Source organism: Trifolium pratense, linkage group LG3 (assembly GCF_020283565.1).
Source record: "Trifolium pratense cultivar HEN17-A07 linkage group LG3, ARS_RC_1.1, whole genome shotgun sequence".
NCBI lineage: Eukaryota > Viridiplantae > Streptophyta > Magnoliopsida > Fabales > Fabaceae > Trifolium > Trifolium pratense.
In genome coordinates this window covers 52,548,670-52,569,931 of record NC_060061.1, presented here as the reverse complement: position 1 = coordinate 52,569,931, position 21,262 = coordinate 52,548,670, and the positions used below count along the sequence as shown (strand labels likewise).

Genomic DNA, 21,262 nt, shown 5'->3' with positions numbered 1-21,262 from the left:
AGTAATTAAGGTGATTAGAAACTTCACTCTTAAGATTATTATTAAAAAATCCCTTTTAAGGTGGACAAGTGAGGTGTTTGAAGTTCGAACTTCGATCCTGCATATAAAATATGATGGCTCTGTTTGGCAAAAATAGTTGTTGACTGATAAGCTAGCTGATAGCTTATGGCTGATGACTGGTGGCTGATGGCTGATGACTTCTAGCTGATAAGCTGATTGAAGTACTATTTGGTAAAATTAGCGGTTCAACTGACTGATAAATGTAAAATGACATAAAAGGACATCTTTAATTCAATAAATTTTTTTTATCAAATTAATACTATTTAAGATATTTAGAATTTAATATTTTAAGTTTTTTTTTTTTGGTACAATATTTTAAGTTTATTAATTCAATAAATATATCTTTCAAATATTATTGTTAAACTAATTTTTGGCTTAAATGCAGTTTTACCCCCCTGTTTTGAAAAATGCGGAATTTTACCCTCCTAATTTAAAATGCGGAATTTTACCCCCTCTATTTTATAATTTGTTGGATTTTTCCCCCACCAAAATTCTGCACAAAATTTGCTTCTGAGTCTCAAGTTCAAAGCTTCGCAAAAAACTCAATTTGGATCAATAATTCACAAAACTGATACCGAAACGACCGTAATCGAGTTAGCTTTCCATAGAATCAAACCCCACTAAATTTGGAGTTATAGAGAGAGATTAATTACCGTTTTGGTGAAGGCCTGTTCAATTATTAATTCTGCAGAAATCTATTTGTGACATTCGAATTCAACATCGTCTACAGAACGCATCGTAACTCAAAATTCGACGAAATTGAAATTCCAACAACGGTAAATTCGTTAGCTTTCTATACATGTAAATAGTATTCAAAAATGAGCTACAGAGTGAGAGGCATGACGAAAATACCAGTAGTAGTTTCATACAATAATTAATTTGAACATACCTTCACTAAAATGGTAATTAATCTCTCTCTGTAACTCCAAATATAATGGAGTTTGATTCTGTGGAAAACTAATTCGATTGCGGTCGTTTCGGTACCAGTTTGGTGAATTATTGACCCAAATTGAGTTTTGTACGAAACTTTGAACTTGAGGCTCAGAAGCAGATTTTGTGGAGAATTTTGGTGGGGGGCAAAATCCAACAAATTATAAAATAGGGGGGGTAAAATTCCGCATTTTAAAATAGGGGGTAAAATTCCGCATTTTTCAAAACAGGGGGTAAAACTGCATTTAACCCTAATTTTTATATGCTGAATTTTTTTAAAAAAAATATTATTTTCATTTAAGTTGATATATGCTTTATGAAAAAATAACAACAAAATATATTCACAATATAGTATAATGGTTAATTATAGTAAGGTACGTTGTTTCAAAAAAATTATAGTAATGTACGTACCTATAAATTGATAAAAAAAAAAATATGATTTGGCCTTCATATTTGATAATAGATAATAAGACAACATTAAAACATACTATATACATAAGATTTTAAAAGAAGTAACGTTAAAACGTGTATTTACTTATTTTTTTTTAAATTCTAATGATAACAAATTATAAAGGGTAAATATGGATTTTAGTTAAAATAATAAGGGTAAAAGAGGAAGAAAAAATGAAAAGCTAAAAGGTATAAACTACGAAGCTACTTGAAATAGCTTCTGAAAAAGAAGCTAAAAGTCAATAAAATAAGCTAAAAGCTCTTTCTAAAAAGACTGTTACCAACCAGGTCTTTTAGCTTATAAGTCATAAGACAAAATTTAAAAGCTAGCTTTTTTAGCTCGCCAAACAGACCTGATGTCTCTACTAATTAAACTAAACTCTCAATGACCTAAATTGAGAGTTCATAAGTTTCATTAAATTATTTAGACTCACATTAATAATTTACACCTTTTTTTTAGGCAATTTACACCCTTTTTATTGGTCCACAATTAAAACTTATCTTGATTTTTATTGGTCTTTTTTTTATGAATCGGAGGGAGAGAATTGAAAGGACTATTAAAGAAAATGGAGACAACAAAAGGAGGCCACAACCCACAAAGATAGAGACAAAAAGCGAGAGAGGTAGATATCTACATAGGTAACTAACTACCCTCTTTCAATATATGAAAGCTACATGTTATAAATGAATATAAGGTAGTAGTACAACAATCTGCGCAGCTAAATTTTTATTTGTAGTAAATCTCAATTTTAAAAAAATTACATTGATAAACTTATGCGATACGATATTACTATAATGACATTTTGAATTCTTTTAAAAAGGTTTACTACCTCTAGTGATATAAAGCCAAAAAATCATCTCTTGATGGAAAAAAAACTCCTCGAAGTGAGTCTCACATATCAAAAGCAATATTCCTTTGCGTGCGTGGCAATTTGGCAAACTCATCATCCCATTGCAATGATTTGCCGTTAAATATACAGCACTAATAATGCATGCATGCATGCATGGAGCCATAATAAACAGATAGATTCACTTTCTAATTTGCCGACAATTAAGGACAAAAAAGCCTCAAAATAAATGACTGCTCCACACAAATATGTTGGCCCTAATAATAACTTACTATTAGCCGAATTAAACATGGTAGTATACAAAACTTCAATCAGCTTTACCGACAACTCAATGATTCAAACCGATTCAATTTGTACTTAGTTAGATAGTGTTATAGGTTTAAGTTTGAGAGTGGGTGAATATATAGAATGTGATTATCCTTCAAAAATGGAGAAGGGCTTATATATAGACCTAGGAATAATGTTTGCGGCGAGATATCCTCGCCACGACGTGGAGATGATTGTTCCGCCTTTTTAGGAACATATATCCCACATGAGATATAATTTCGGTCCTCAATCTTTTGGGGTTTGACGGAGTTCGTCCTTACCCCTTCTTTATATTTATGGAAAATATCATGACCAACCCTCCATTATGATGAGTCTTTCATGATCGTCTTTAGGTGAACAACCCACTTAGACGAGTTGCACCATAGACGAATTATACTGCGGTATCCGGTATATATAGCATGTCATTTAATAATATTTTCTTTGATTTTTTAAAAAATTATGTACCAGGATCCGATGATCTAATCCAAACCAATTTGCTCATCACCGGATAAGGTTTTGCGCTTGATATAACCGATCCATGAACACTTAACCACACAAAAATTGAAAATGATCCAAATTTTCATTTAAAAAATATAGTAAAATTGTTTTCACACCCCCTGAAAACCCAAAAGTAACCTTTTACAAATCGATCGGTTTTTAAAATCTTGTCGCATTTTTTTGGATTAGATACTCCAAATACAGTCAAATAAAAGATTTTTGCACATCTAATTTTAAAATGTAACCACAACATATTATCAAGTTGAGCATAAGAGGAAATATGTGGCAGATAGAATGCTTAGATTCGAACTGTCTCGGATCAGAAAGAATATATTTTCAATGTGTATGGTGGTGTGGTAGTTAGGTGAGTGTGTTGATGTGGATCATGAAGATACCTCACAAGTGGTATGCAATGATAACAAACTTTCATTGATTAGGTATGCTCAGTTCTACTTCCGTTCCTTTTTATTTGTCGTTTTAAATTTATGCACATATGTCAATGCACAACTTTGATTACTAATAATTTTAATTATTTTTTATAAAAAAAAAAATAAAAATTTTATATTTTGAAAATACTTGTCGAGACAAATTGAACATCTTATTATATGCTAATATTTATTTTTATATATTAGTAGAAAATTATGATCAAAATAAATTATATGAATATTGCGCACAATTCCCAAACGACAAATAAAAAGAAATGCGAGTAATTTAGTAATACTAGTATTTCTTTCTTCCCTCTAAATGTACTAGTTCTACAAGTTGTACTCTTCCCTATTGTACTTGATCAATTCTTTAGTAATGTGTTTCGGTAAATTTGACATAAAAGTGAAATTTACTTATCCGGATTTTAAATTTTGGATATGTAAAAAAAATCATGTGTAAAATCTTTAAAATGTACTTTTCACATTTTAATTTTAAATTTCAAATGTGTAAAATTCTATAAAAAATAAAAATAAAATAAAAAAAAACATCATTTAGTCATGGTTAAACCATGGCTAAGTGTTCAAAGTTTATATCATAACAAGTGTTCACTTTTATATTGTTCGAAAGATATAATTCAAAAAGAAAAGGGATATTTTTAGAGGATGCGGAGATGTGCGGATTGAAAAAAGATTTTCAAGAAAAATGGTAATGATGATCCATTGAAATAGTTAGTAACCACAAATTAGATTGGGCTTCCTTAAATATGCAATTTGATTAGATAATTTCTCTTTTGACCATCTGATTCTTTTCAACCCTCAATATTTCAATTTTATCCTTGTAAAAAAATTCGGTTCGCATAAACCGAATTTTTTCTTAGTGCAAATTCAGGAAAAATTTGGTTAACAGAAACCGAATTTTTTATACAAGGGCAAAAACGGAAATTCAGAGGGTATAAAAGAATCTTGGGAGGTCGGAAGAGAAATTATCATTTGATTAGGCTTTTATTTTTATTTTTATTTGAGAGACAATTAAGATTGGGCTAAATCATATTTAAATAGTTGAGTTTTTGACGGGCACAATCGATAAGTTTGAGTATGATTAGTTGAGCAAGTCAATTATCAGTTTCACAACCAATTATCAATTATCAGTTTCACCTCTATGGGACTCTCGCTTGTGAAACATTCGAAGACTTATTGATCTTGAGTTGGAAGTTGTGGTTCACCATTCCTATCGTGAAGCAAATTTTTGTGTGGAATGCCTTGACGAACCATGAGTGTTTAATGGATCATGGGATTGTCTTTTTTGAGACATGTCCGACTTTTATTAGCCCTCTTTATTATCGAAAAAAGAATGAAGAGAAAGAGTGAAATTACTTCTATTGATAATCTAAAATATTGTTATGCATCCATCTAACCAAATGAAATTAACTTAAAACCAATCTAATTATTAAAAAAAAATTGAATATACCTCCATTAAGTAGAAAGTGGATGTCATAAATGCCCATCTTGGAGGTCAGATTGTCCAAAGGTTGAGGATGCAAGGGCTTGCATCTTACCTTACTATATATAGACAATATGGCTATCAATCTCAATGTGTATTGTGCATTCATGAAAGGTGAAATTTACTATAATGTGGCAGGTCGATTTTTGTTGCAGTAGAGCGAAAGCAGGGTGTGATAGAACATAGAAGGAGAACAAGGTCACACAAATACGTTAACCAAGAAAAACTTACATGTTGCATTTTTCCATTAGCATCTATCTGTAAAAAAAATTATACAGAAAGCCAAATATTGAAACTACCAAACCCTTCAAAAGACAATCTTCTAAAAAAGACGAAACAAAATGAACAATTGAAGAGAATAGACAACAAACTCTCTACATATAAGCACCACACAGAAATCTAACGCAAGTGGTTGGTGTGCTGTGAGTGTTGTAAACTCTGAAGTAATGAATTCATTTCTTAATCATCAAAATACACCGTTCCACAAAAGCAAATATAAACCAACACAAATTTGTTCACCTCATTTAGTTTGACACTAAGAAAATAAGCAAGCAAAACTTAAGAAGTTCCACAACCACACACACAACCATAACCTCAATTCAAAAATAACTCACAAAACCTTAATTAATGTATCCAAAATAGCAAAAACCCCAAAATAGTAACTTATATAACATAATGAATACTAGAACAAGACACTCTCTCAATGCATATTATTAGAACCAAACAAAATAAAAATAGAATTCTAAAGTAAGAGACACATAAACACATAATCTATCATTTTAGAACATATAGAAACAACCAAATCTAGGGCAGCACAAGTTTTTTTCACCTCATTTAGTTTCACCCCAAAAGCAAAAGAATCAAACAGAAGTGCAGAACATAACCCTACACAAAACACCATCACTTCTAAGATTATCCTTGTTCACCCAAAATACAATATTCTCAAGAAAGCAGAATCAGAATGAATACTAGAATGAGACACACTCTCAATACATATTATATCAGTATAGAATTATAGACCAAACAACACAATATACAATTATAAAACACAATCCTCTTATTGTTTCAAAACACATAAAAACAATCAAATCTAAGCCACAGCACATGTTTTTTCACCTGATTTAGTTTGACCACCATAAAACAGAGAATCAAGAAGATCACAGCCATACAAAACACCATTAATTCTAAGATTAACCTTGTTCACCACCATCATCTTCAACAAATATCAAATATAGCAAATATAGCAAAACATCATTCTCAAAACAAACAAAAAAAACTTCAACAAATATCAAATATAGCAAAACTCCACAAAATTCAATCTCCTAAGAATAAAAGAACCAAAATGAATACTAGAATGAGCACACTCTCACTGTATATCATATTATTAGAACAAACAAAGAAATATATACATTAAAAAGTAAGACCTTTTATCCTATTATCATTTCAAAACACATAAAAATAACCAAATCTAAACCAGTACAATTTCTTCATCTTATTTAGTTTCACCACATAAAACAAAGAAAATAACCCTACAAAACACCATCAATTCAAAACCAGAAGAATCAGAATGAATACTAGAACTAGAACGAGTCACTCTCCTAAAGTTTCAAACATATAAAAACAACCAAATCCAAATCACATCACAAGTTTTTTCACCTCACATAACCCTACAAATCACCATCAATTCTAAGAAATCTTTGGTAGCAAAAACTACCATCATATTCAGGCATTCAGCAAATATCAAAACAGCAAAAACCCCCCCAAAATACAATCTTCTAAGAAACAAGAATCAAATACTAAAATGAGACATTCTCTCAATGCATATTATTATTATAGAACAAATTATAACAAATATACAATTATAATGCAAGAAACATGATTTTTATATCTCAATTATTTCAAAACACATAAAAACAATCAAAAAACCAGCATAAATTTTTCACCTAAGATACAAAAGAATCAAGCAGAACATAGCCAGTTCCACACAAGACTTCACAAACACACAAAACACAATAAATTCCAATATTACCCTTGTTCACCATCATCATCATCTTCAGCAAAATTCAAAACCTGACAAATAGAACCTTCTTGTTCCTCCACCATCACACTATCTTCTTCATCATCACAAAAATAAGACCTTTTTCCATTCAATTCAGCAACTCTTTTAGCAGCACCAGAATCCCTAGGACTCCCATCATCAACACACCTCATCCTCGAAATCTTCGGTAACATAGCAAAACCACTCACATTTACTTCCTCAATTGGAATCTCCCACCTTTTCTTAACCCTAATTTCAGTCCCTAAACCCTTATTATTCTCACAAAACGATCTTTTCCTCACATCACCACCAGAATTATACCTACTTGCAACAACCCTACCTTGTTTCATCACTTTCTTCGCCGATTTTTCACCTTCAAACAATTTCTTCGGTTGAACAATTTCTTCCTCTTTCTTCTTCACACGCTTAATCGATGATCCAACTGCAGCAGAAACTGAATTCGCTTTACAAATCGTTTTCCTTCGACTATCTTCACAACTTTCCGGCGGTTTAAAGAAACAGGATTTCCGACGATTCACCGTCGCCGGAGTATTCGCCGGCGTGATACCCTTCCCGGCGATCTCCGCCGGACCTAAACTCATCCCTCGCCTCCAATTAACTCTCCCCTTCGGCATCGGAGTATCCTCTTTCAAAACGCCACCGTTTCGCTTCGGCATTGGAGTATCCTCTTTGAAAACGACACCGTTTCGTTTCGGCGTCACTTCTTTGAAAACGACAGCGTTTTTCTTCGGTTCCATGAACTTTGAACCTACGATTCTTCCAGTTCCAATTCCAGAAACGCGCTTTTCAGAAGCGATTTTTCTTTCGGCTTTTTCAATACGAAGCGATTCTAACTTCGAAGTTAATCGCTTAATTTCAAATTCGATTTCAGCGATTTCATCATCAAGGGTTTTTTTGTTATTTTTTGAAGAGGGGATAATAGTGTTGAATGCGGTTGGGCTTAGATTCTCTTTGATGCAATTGGAAGATGTTATCATGGTGAAATCGTCACCGTCGAATGCTGCGTTGTTCCAAACTTGAACCTGTGTGTTGTTGTTGGTTTTTTCTTCTGAGTAGTAATGAAGAATGTTGTTGTGGTTGTTCATGGTTAAGTGCTTTTTTATTTAATCTTTTTGGAGAAAGGTTTCAAGATTTGAGATTATGATTTTTTTGGTTGGGTTGAAAGAGTGAAGAAGGAAATTATTTGTATTTGGAAGAGATTAATATGACCGTTGGAAGTTGAAGAGGGAAGGAAAAAAGTAACGCTCGTAATGGCCGTTGGATGGGAAACGGCTCCTTATACACGCTCCGATATGATTCAAAAGGGGGTTTTCTACGTATTTGTACTCTAGAATGATGTATGTATCAAGTAGATAGATAAAAGATTTGTACTCTACGTATTTGTACTCTAGAATGATGTATGTATCAAGTAGATAGATAAAAGATTTGTACTCTACGTATTTGTCCAAATAACATTGTTGTTTATTTAGTAAAATAAAAAATTAAGGGCTGCTATTTTATACAATTTTTCCATTGGCTCTCTTGGAGCGGTTAGCTATGAACAAAAATGTGGGTGGTTTGGGTTTTAAAGGTATTCAAGTTTTTAATGGTTGAATACTTTGCAAACTTACTTGCAGTATAATATAATATTGAAGACATTATTTTTTTTGTGTTACAAGTTTACAATTCAGATCAAGTGGCATTCTTCATGGCTTTGTTATGGAGTATTTGGCAACAAAGAAACAACAAGGTTTGAAGAGACAAGGTTGAACCGTTCAACTTGTACGTGCACGTGCTATCAACTTGCTGAAAGATTGGAAAGGTGCACATAATCACAAGAACTTTCACTCCCAACAATGACAACATAATACTGCAATTCGTTGGTCAAAACCTCCAACTAGTCGGTACAAATGCTAATATAGATGCATCATTCTCCAAACAGCATAACAAAGTTGGAATATGTAATGTGTATCCAAGATGATCAAGGAAGGTTTGTTTTGGCCAAAACAGAATGGCTATCGCTCATTACTTATGTCGATATAGGAGAAGTTTTTGACTTACTCGGTGCTCTCAATTGGGTCCAATGTATTCCACCTTTGCATTTTCATCTTCAGGATTTCATCAATTGAAAATTTTAAAAAGACTATTTTAACTATTAGAAAATCTCAATCCAATACACCACTTAAAAAATTGTAAAGGAAATGAAACAAAAACAATGCAATAAACATGACACCTGTTTTTTTAATAAATAAAAAAATCTCAACACCCGAACATAAAAGCTAAAAGCAAATTAAATTAACATTTGAATTTTAAGACAAAAAATTTAAAACCATGTAAAGAGTTGGTCAGTTCTAGTAAAATTTGAGACTTCTCTCAAACGCTTTGAATTTTCCTCACCCTCCATTAAGTTATCATACTTTACTCAAAAGATATATTTAGTACTCAAAATATCCTTCGTATATTGATATTTTTATCACCCTATAAAAAGTATGAGCAACACTTGCTTGGGCAAGTGTTTAGACACAAAATATAGGCATACACACATAAATCAAAAAATTTAAAAAGAAAAAAAAAATTATCACATCAAATTATATTACTTTAATTATTTTTTATTTTTATATTTATATTTTTTGGATGAGTGCCCAACAAATCATATTTATGATTGTGCCTATTAAAGAATTTCTCTGAAAGTACTTGTAGTCTATGAGTACGAGGTACCCCAAAAGTTATAAAGAAGAAACAAACAAATTATCAACGATCATCATATAGAAATAATCTACCTCAAGAGAAATTCATGTAAAAAGGATCAAATAAACTCATTGGTTAATATCAATATATTATATTGTCATTATTATTAATTATTATAATATTATTATTCTCATAACAATTACACAATTTTTTGTTTTGGAGGGTTACTGGGATCACATGCACACTCGTTATTAAAACACACCGGAGGTTGCTGGACTGGACAATCAAGCTCTTTGATAACACTAGGCTTACGACAATCGTGATCTGTTTTACAGTATGCTTCTGATTCCATGAACATATCTGCAACAAAAATAATAATGAACATAAAATATAAGAAAAAATTTCCGGTAAAAAATATATAAGAAAATGTTAGTGCGCAAATGAAGGGGAAAAAATTGAAATGAAAAAACTATATATAGAAAAAAGAGGTGGAGAGAAAATTAAATAAATAGTTGCTGTTTGGCTTTAGACCTGTTGCAATGATGAAAAATAATAAGAATGCCAATTTTAGGAGAGAATTTCTTGTTGCGTCCATCTTAATATATGTAGAATATGTTCTCTAGACATACATGTTTGTTTGTTTATATAGGAAAATTGGTGAGAAACGGTTGACCATTCAAGTACTTTTTGTTTTTGTTGACTTTTTTTTTTACTACCTTTTTGTTTTGTTTTCTTGACTACCTTTTGTTATCATAATTGTTTTTTTTTTCTTTCTAAGAAAAATTATATAAATAGATTCAAATTTTTTTTTTTTAAGTAGTCTAGTGGCTAGAAATTTCATCCATAGAAACGTAAGAGACTAAATTGATACTTTTTAAATGTAACAGATTAAATTGAAATCTAAAATAAACGTAAGAGACTAAATGTGTAGTTAAGTCATATATTTATGATAGGCTTATAAGAAACATATGCAAGATCTTAATGCAAATTATTAGATGAGTGTATAAAACCTACGGGAATGGATTCTCTCAAGTGTGATTTACACTTGAGAGCATAAAGTGTAATCTAACATCATTTAAATTCATTTTTTCTAAATTTTTATATGTTTCTCTCTCTTGATCAATGATAACAAATCATACTTTATTCTCTTAAGTGTAAATTATACTTGAGAAAATCCATTCCCAAAACTCACAGGTCTAGTGGTGAGGAATTTAAATAATATACATAAGTTCAATTCTCTAATCCATTGTTAAAAAAAAACTCACACAAGCATCTAAACGTACTCCATTTAATGTAAGAGTATAGAGAATCAATGTAGCCATTAATATATATCACTGAATTGATAAATGACCAATTGTATTCAGGAAGGCGTTATAGGGAAGTAACACATGCATACATCCTATATATATATGGGGAAGTGACGCTTAAAATTATAGGGAAATTGCACAAAAAAGTCAATAAAGCTTATACTCCCTCCGGTCCTTAATATTAGAAGAAATTTGCTTTTTAGATACATTGAAAAATTGATGTATCTAGACTATATTATAAACTAGATACATTCACTTTTGAATTTATCTAAAAAGTCAACTTTTTCTTATATTAAGAACTAGAGGGAGTAATTTACGAAGCATGGGGAATCTACACAAACATTCAATGTTATTACATTAGTGATAATAAATTGCAATTAAGGGAGGAGTATGAACTCAACAGAGACAAATAATAATAGAGATGTCAAAATGGACTAGCTCGTATGGGGCGACCCACTGACCCATCAAGCTCGGATAAATGTAGGACTTGAACTTAAAATATTAGGCCAATTTTATAGGTTAGCCCAATTTTTTCAGGGTTTTTAACCCCGGCCGGAAAAGATCGTTCAAAATGAAAATTTCTGAACCCACCCTAATGTTTCTTTTCCACCCCCCAAAATTTCGGAAAATATCTTCTGAGGTGTTTTTCTAGTGTAAAATTTACTGAAATTTACATTAAAAACATTCGGAAAACGTTTTCCGAAGCGAAAAGAGAAATTCAGGGGGTGGGTGAGAAATTTTCGTTCAAAATACGGGCTAGGCTGCACGAGCCATGGGTGGTCGTTATCCGTATAAAAATAAACATATACAAAAATTAAAATAAAAATTAAAGTAAGCACCCTACCAATAGCTCAATACAATCGTTTAATTGATTGACACCTTATTACCTACACTAAATTTAGTATATGATTGTATTTGATTACTAGAATATGAATTTTAGATATGAAACAATTCTTTATAAAACTTCACAATTTCTTTTATTTCATATTCAAAATATTCTTCAAAATTGCATATGATGTCATCCATTTGCATTCTTAACATAAAAATTAGTGTAAAAGTTGGTAATTCGACTTTTTAACTGAGTTGTTACTTCTCCAACTCTTGCAGAGAATTCCATAATTTTTCAACAAAAAAATTCATTAAATAAGCCAAACAAAAGCACAAGATGTGCCTTACATAAAAACATTGATGTGTTGCTTAAAAAAAAATTTGATGTTTGGACAATTATATTGTTGCGATCAAAACTTGTTTGTGGCTGGAGATTGAGTATATATATGATTCCTCTCATCACAAAAAGTGGAGGATCCATAACCTTAGAAACATTAAATCAATTGTTTTTCAATGGGATTGAATGAGTATTAGTTCAGTTTTATTTTGTTCTTGATTCAGTTTTAAAATGAAAGATCACGATTTAGTTATGCCCATTTTGGTTCAAATTAGTTTAATAAGCATTAATTCATGCCAGATTGGTGCATTAATTAGTGCAAACGATTTGTTTTACCTTCAAGAAAATGTGTCACTAAAAATAAAAAATAAAAAAACTCCGTAGCTATATATCAGCAAGACTTTGAGTGACACCTGCCTCTGGTTGTGTCAATTTTAAGGGGGTGTCTTGACTCTTGTCATAGTTCTTTTGTCATAGTTCTTTTGTGGGTGCGTCGCTCAAGGGTTTGGTGTTTGTCAAAATATAAGAAAAAGTGGTCGACAAAAGTGAATGATCTAAATGTTTAACCAAATACATCGTGCTAAATAAAATATGAAATATGAATAACGAAATAAGTTTCTTTGACTCATTTTTACTTATATTTTAGGACGGAAGGAGTATATATTTTAGACTTTTACCTATGGTAAGATCCTATGGGTAAAATAGACTTTTTAATACTTCTACCCACGGTTCAGGACAAATAATTAGACATTTGTCACAATATGCAATTAAACATTTCATAAAAAAAAAATGCAATTAAAAATTAATTTAAGCAGAAAATACACATTTAAACTTTAAAAGATGTTATTTCTAACTTTCATATTTCATAAGATGTGAATAAAATGTAAATACAACAATCTTTTTTCTTATTAATATTTTATTTATATCTTATTCTCAATCACTAGAATAGTCTATTGCTCAATTTGTTATTGCCTAAGACATTCGGGGATCACAAACACAAGTTTCATCCCAACATATAATAGGACGATTAATTGGACAATTTAGTGTTTTTATAACACGAGGACTTTTACGACAATCGTTATCATAATTGCAACGAAGAAAAGAAGCGTCCTCCTCAGCTTTTGATTTGATGCACATATCTGCAACAAAACAAAAATACATAAAACATAAGAGAATGTTTGTATGCAACATGCATATAGAAGAGATGAAAGAATTTTTTTCAAAATTTAAAAACAAAATAAATGGTTCTTTGACTTTAGACCTGTTGAGATGATGAGAAAAAGCAAGAAGGCAAATTTGAGAGAATTCATTGTCTTGTCCATGTAGCATATTTTCTTTAGACTTGACTTGTGTTTATATAGGCAAATGGTTTGATTTCCTTCTGATCGCAGTTGTGGAGGATGTGGAGGATCAGACAGTAGTCCTTAATTATCCTTACTAAATTCAGCTTCAATCACCACTAAACCAACTAACGATTGAGTTGTCCTTGATTCAATTTTAAATGAAAGATCATGATTTTGATTATGCCCATTTTGGTTCAAATTAATTTTATAATGATGTCAGATTGATATATTAATTAGTGTAAAAGATTTGTTTTACACTAATAAAAAGTTTCTACACTAAGACGAGATTAAAGCAATCCTAGATGAAAAGATCACGAAAGAAAAATCTCGAATAAAACTTAAAAAAAAAGTGGATATCACTTATTTAAATAAAAAGAAATAAAAAAAACAATCAAAAGGGGGTGATTCCGGATCAAAATTGATCCTAAACCAACCGTCTTTAGTTGATAAATCAAAAAAAATCAACCAATAAGGGGACTCTGCTGTGGCGGCAGTGAAAGAAAGAAGAGAATTAGGTTTTTTTTGGTGATAAGTATGTTATCATAGAATTTTAATTAGGAAAATCCTAAACCGTGCCACCGGGACACTGGTTAATGGAGCAAAAATAATAATTTGACATTGGAGTTTGTGCAATCAACTTCTAAAAGTTTAAAATGTGTTATTTTCTATTCAAAACTTTCTTTTTTTGGTTTTCTTAACCAATGTTCCAGAGGCACCGATTAGCATGACCCTTTTAATTATTGTTAGATTTTTTTATTGGGTCAAACTTATCCTTATAAGGCTTGTAAGGTGATGAGTGCTACTTTTTATAAACTATAGTTGGACCTTTATATTTAATCAAAGTGAAATTTGGTTTTTTCAATACACCAGTCACGTCTATTACTATTGGACTTCATACGTAAATGTAAATATTGGGTGGATCGAAACAATAAACTCTAATATCATATTAGATTTTTATATTGGGTTTAACTCATCTTAACAATACCTATTTGTAAAGTAAAAGCATCATTTTTTATCGATATTTTTATCACCCGATATAGATGAAGGCATACATTTGTAGTCTATACCCCAAAATTGTGAGTAAGAAGCAAACAAATTATGAATGATCAAATAATCAACTAAATTCATTGATAATAAATAATACATTATATTGTCATTATTATTATATTTTCATATCCTTACACATGAATTTGTCTTGGAGGAGTGGGATCACACGCACACACGTTATTAAAACACACAGGAGGTCGATGCATTGGACAACCAAGAACTTTGATAATATTAGGTTTTTGACAATCGTTATCTCTATTACAACCAAACCATGCTTCTGATCCTATGAACATATCTGTAACAAAAACAATATACATAAAACCTAAGAAAATGTTTGTGTGCAACATGTAGAAAAGATGAAGAAAAAAAATTAAATAAAAGAGGTGGAGAGATAATTAAATAAATATTTGCTCTTTGGCTTTAGACCTGTTGCAATAATGAAGAAAAATAAGAATGCCAATTTTAGGAGATAGTTTCTTGATGCGTCCATCTTGATATGTAGAATATGTTCTATAGACACATATGTTTATGGGTCTTGTTAACATGTGCCCTTAGGGCACATGTTAAGATATACCAAAATAGAAATTCAACATTTAATGATACAAGAAATTTAATGCTTCAAAAGTCAAAATACACAAATTAGCATTTAATAATTTCTATTTTTGCTTCCTTAACATGTGCCTTAAGGGCACAAGTTAACATTCTCCTATGTTTATATAGGAAAATTGGTTTGTTGACCATTCAACTATTTTTTTTTTTTTACTACTTTTTGTTGATGTACTGTATATGATATCGCATAAAATCAATGCATATATATCCTTACAAAAAAAAAATGCATATATAGTATATGATCATAATTTTGACACAAACTTAAAGGAAAAAAAAAAGTATATGATCATAATTGTCTTTAAATTATAAGCAAAAATCACCTTTCTAAATTTTTGTGAGTTGGAAAGACTATATCTTATAATATAAATATAATATTATATCTTTGAAATTTTTTTATGTTAAATACGTGATTTCGTAGAATTCTATTAACAACAAAACTAATAAATTTTTAGTCAAAAGAAAAAACAAAATTTATAAATTTATATGACAAATAATAATATTTAATGTCATGATATTGAAAATATCAAAATACTATTCCTTCTCTCACGGTAAAAAAAACTAAACTTTTTTATTTCAAATTATAAGTAAAGATTACATCATTCGTAACACTATATAAGCAAAATTCAATTCATTGCATAATTAATGTATTTGGTTTATATTATAAGGTGAAGATTGTCCTCACTTATAAACACATATTCAGGTCGTCTCACGATCGATGTAAGACTTCTTAACACATGGCCAGTGTATGCCACCAAACAGTGGATGGGTTATAATTAGAGGAGAAGGTGACTACTCTCAAGGATACGTGGTTTTGGTGTGCAGTCCTTTATGTAGCGGAACTATGGGGAGCTTTAATTGGAGGGATTAAGGTTAGCTTTGGATTCACAAGTGGTGGTGTTTAGCTTATTGGACAAAAAAGGAAGAGCAGCAGCTGGATGGAGTATTGCACCAAACATTATGGACATGCTGAGTTTGGATTGGGTTGTGTTTAATTAAACATATTTATAGAGAAGTAAATAGATGCGCGGATACACCAGCTAGTTTGGCAGGTTGAGAATATTTCAATTTGATTGTATATGTTCAGTGTATGACTTATATTGGTTCCTTTTTTGTAGCAGATTTTGGGTCTGTTTGTTATAGATTTTTTTAAAATTGATTCTTATAGTGTTACATAATTTTGTGTAAAATAAAATTATAATGAAATTTTTTATAAAAGTTTCAAATGAAAATTTGGTTTGAACCGTTATTCTTAAACAGTTCCTACACAATGCCATGTCATGTTTATATAATTCAGAAAATTGACTTCTAGTCACATTTCTACTTGTCAAATTCCTCCGATAAGAGAAGAAAAAAATAATAAAGAACGAATTCATAATTCTATAAACTTATGTTCTTATCGGAGATACATTAAGATGATCGGTTATTACTCATATTGGTTAAGATTCTCATGAAAGTTGGATCAATTTGTTGATAAAAGTATTTAAATATATATTACAATTAAAAAATTAAAAAGACCAAAACCAAAAAAAAAAAATCGCAAGATCAAATATGCAATTAAACATTTATTTTGAACAGAAAATACACATTGAACCTTAAAATTTATTATTTCCAACTTTCATATTTCATGAGATGCGAATAAAATGTAAATACAACAATGTTTTTCTTACTAATCTTTTATTTGTATCTTATTCTCGATCATTAGAGTAGCTATTACTCAATTTGTGGGATCACAAACACAATATTCATCCCAACATATAATAGCACGACCGGTTGGACAATGAAGTCTTTTTGCAACACGAGGCTTGTTCTGACAATCGATATCATAATTGCAACGAAGAAAAGAAACATCCTCCTCAGCTTTTGATTTGATGCACATATCTGCAACAAAAACAAAATACATAAAATATAAGACAATGTTTGTATGCAACATATGTAGAAGAGATGAAAGGATTTTTATCAAAATAAAAAAAAAATAAAAAATGGTTCTTTGACTTTAGACCTGTTGAGATGATGAGAAAAAGCAAGAAGGTAAATTTGAGAGAATTCATTGTCTTCTCCATCTTGATATGTAGAATATTTTCTTTAGGCTTGTGTTTTATATAGGCAAATTTTGGTGAGAACATTTTGATGTTTCAACTGCTTTTTTTTTTTGGTACATAATCTTTCAACTGCTTTATGTTTATGTAGATGGTCTTGTATTAATCAATACATTACTATATAATAAATATAAAGTTGTTCAATGGTCAAGATAAATATCTGTTTTTTTATAATTAATTGTTTTTTAAAGTAAAACTGAAAAAAATTAAGGAGAAATATTATTGTTATTATTGATTGATAATAAAAGTGACACAAGGATCAATTTGCAATTGTCTTAGGTGGGATCAATACGTTTTGGATTTAAATGTTGTCTTTTTTAAAAATAAAAAAAATAATAATATTTTTACACGTAAAGTAAAGATCATGTGGAGGCATCAAATCTAGGCCCTCCAATAGTGTCTCTACTCTCTAGTAGCTGCACAATGAGTTATACGAGACCTATCGTTTTTATTTATGAAATAAGAATTTAATTCATATTTTTTGCGGTTGGAAAAAATCTTACACCATCAATCGGTCATAATCATTAGATCATCAATGCTTTGCAATTTAGGTGATTTTGTTGTTGGCTTATTTGGAAAAACACATAACAAGTTTTTTGAGCAAAATGAATTATCAATTGATTTGTTTTTTTGATAAAGTGAAGGCTCTTATTTGGTGGTGGCTGAAGACTAAAAAAAAAGGTCTTACCTACGATTTGAATATGTGGTGGTTTAATGTGCTACCTTGTTTAGGACTTGAAATCACTTGATTTATATGTCATTCAAAAGACACTAGCAAAGGATGTGGTGTTTAGCCTCAAGTATATTTTCTCCTCTAGTTTGACTCTATTAAAAAGTAATTAAATAACAAATAAATATGAGTCGAGAAAAAAAATTAAGTTATCATCCCTTACACATGCGACAGTGGTACAAACAACAAATTATGGACGCATTGTTGTTTTTTTGGAGAATCATCCGCAACCAATTATCTTCTGCTGTCTATATTGCTATCATCTCAATCGTCCATTCATTCTTTCTCTCTAAATTTTTCCTCTTAATTCATTTATTTATCAGCCGTTAGATTAAGAGCACGAGGGTAAACAAGAGGGGCAACAGATGATTCAATTCCGTTTTGGATGACATGTGAAAACGATGGAGGATAGGTTATGAATCCTCTGCAACCAATTATCTTCTGTTGTCTATAGTGCTATCATCTCAATCGTCCATTCATTCTTTCTCTCTAAATTTATGTCACATCAACATGTTTTGCCACGTGGACAATGATATGTGGCAAGATATGTTGATGTGACATGTGAGTCACTTGCCACAGGTGCGTTGACCATTCTTTTGCAAAAGAGGCTAAAGTTAGGAGCCAAAATCGCAAGTTTGGAAAAGTTAAGGGATCAAAAGTGTTATTTTGAAAGTTAACCATAAGGGATCAAAATTGCAAGTTTATGAAAATTAGGGGGGTCAAACGTGCAATTTAGCTATTCTTTTTTTAAAAAAATAAAATTAAACATCATGATGTATCATTTGTGATTTCATCATACCTTTGATGAAAAAATGTAACACATAAATCTCTAAATTAAAAGTAAAGTTCTTAATTTTAAGATTATGTTCAAAATTAAATTTTCAATTAGGAGTATCCATTTATGATATCTAACTTGAACAATATTTTTACTTGAGTGTCCAACGGCAGTCACAGATATATGTTACCTGCGAGTTTAGCTAAAAAACCTTACAATTTGTACTAAACACTCTCTAAACATAGTTCTTTCACTAACACGATTGCTTGAAAAAATAAAAGCAGAGATAATTACTATTGAGACTATCAACTTGAGAGTTGTTAATCAAATCATTATCTGACTTTCAAGTTTTACCAGGGTGGACGCACTAATATTCAAAAGTAACTTAGCCCTAATGCAAGTCTTAATAAAAGTGTTGCAATAATTCATATTAAACGGATTGATAAACAATACGGAGAAGTGCAACTTAATCAATTAGAAGTGAAGTGTAAAGGAAACTTGTGCCATAGGGAGTTCATGTGAGAAAGAAAAAGGTGTTCTAGAACTTAACATACTCTTCTTTAAAAAAAGAAATGGTGGAAGTGAATATTGACTCAGTATCTGTTGTGTAAGTCATAAAAACTGCCCATATGTGAAACATGGTTGACTGGACAATTTTGAAGAATATTCGGAAGCTATTAGCTTTGGATTGCGAAGGGGAGTTCTCTCACAGAGAAACTAACAAGTGTGCAAATGCGATGATGAATATAGATTATACACTTGATTATGAGGTCGTAATTTATAAGACTTGTCTGGAAATTGCCACTCCTAGAATGATCTTCACATAATCTCTCTTTTTTGGGCCTTGGCCCTCATTATTATTAAAAAATATCGATATTTTTTAAAATTTAAACTTAACATAGTAACCCAAATAAATATTTATTGTCCTTTGTGTAAAATTCCAAACACTTTACTTTAAAATGAAAAGTAAGATCCTAAATTTTAGATTAAGTTTAAAATAATTTTTTTTTTTATGAGAAGTATCGATTTTCCCTTACTTTTGTCTTCATTTTCACATGTCATTTGAAGACACTAAATGTGGTATTTAATCTCAAATAAAATTTTCCCTCTTGTTTTCATCTCTTAAAAAATAAATAATGATGAGTCAAAAAAAAAAAAAAATCAAGTTAGCATCCCTTACCCACATGACTGTGATACAAACAACAAATATGAGAAAGACGTTATTTTTAGATTACATATGAAAACGAAGGACCAAAATGAGAGAAACATGATATTATACATGTAAAATATGATGATTTTTTTAAGGATCAAAATTCAAAATCGCTTATATCAAAGACTACAAATATATTCAAAGAAAAGAAAAAAAAAGACATATGAATGAAAAATAACAATATAGTATTAATTTATGTTGTTTGATAATATGATGCATACATTTTTTTTTTTTTGATTTTCTTATTGATATATTGGAATAGTTATATGACAATTACATATGAATGAAAAATAAAAGGGTAACAAACTACGATTCTAATATTTTTTGAATGACAAAATATTTTTTCTTGAAAATAATATTCATAGACTCAGGAGACACACCATTGTTATTCATAACTCTTTTGAACTCTTTACATAAAACTCAATCTATGGTACTAAGAATTCAAAAGTATCAAACACAAACACAAATGCATACACCCAATTGAAACACGCTATGCTATCACTTATTATATTATTTTTAAAATATTGTACAATTATCTTTATAGTAGGGGTGGCCCTAGGGAGGTGCAAACAGCTCTACAGAGCTGGGCCTCCGAATATTTGGGGCCTCATTTTTTTAATAAATATTTTACCTAGGGGTGCAAATAGTAAGTTAGTGGAGTCTAATGGTGTAAATAACACGTCATCAACTACTTCCACTGGCCCAACCTAGTCAATTAGAATGCTGACTTGCTGTTTACAATTTAAATAGAAAATTAGTATTTTATAACAATTTTTTTTATTAAGGTCCATTTTTACATTGAAACTTGGACCTCTAATTTAATTGGAACGGTCGCGCTAATTACTCAGTTTTCCGATTTTTCTTTTATTCTAATTGCTAATTTATTCTTCTATTTTGTTAATTTAATTTGAATTTCTTTATATATTTATTATTAGAGTCCACTTTTAACATTTAAGTCGGGCCTCCAAATAGTCGGGACCGGCCCTAGTATTGGATCATTTTGATGGATGTGTAATTATTTTCTTACCAATATATCATCAAAATGTAAAATATATTACCGTATATATTAATTAATATTAATTAAAATATAGCTTGTGTAAAAAACAAAAAAAAATTAATATAGCATATAGAATATACTCATCTAACGTTTTGGGCCTAAAGTTATATGATCCAGATCCAATAGACTATTGGATCGGGTAACAATCTCTTAATAATAACAAAACCCTAACACAAACA

At 30.4% G+C, this 21,262-nt stretch overlaps 1 protein-coding gene and 1 long non-coding RNA gene across 2 annotated transcripts; both read right to left on the bottom strand.

The window, feature by feature from the left end:
• Window positions 1-6,815: 6,815 nt before the first annotated feature.
• LOC123915930 lies at window positions 6,816-8,250 on the bottom strand. Its single transcript, XM_045967218.1, has one exon. The coding sequence runs from the start codon at window positions 8,160-8,162 to the stop codon at window positions 7,044-7,046; it is 1,119 nt and encodes a 372-aa protein (XP_045823174.1). The 5' UTR covers window positions 8,163-8,250; the 3' UTR covers window positions 6,816-7,043.
• A 1,629-nt stretch (window positions 8,251-9,879) lies between these two features.
• Window positions 9,880-10,346, bottom strand: LOC123913719. The gene is made up of 2 exons (XR_006811696.1): window positions 10,276-10,346; window positions 9,880-10,104 (listed from the first exon to the last, which is right to left on the bottom strand). It is a non-coding gene; the product is annotated as an uncharacterized LOC123913719 (long non-coding RNA).
• Between the last annotated feature and the right edge of the window lie 10,916 nt (window positions 10,347-21,262).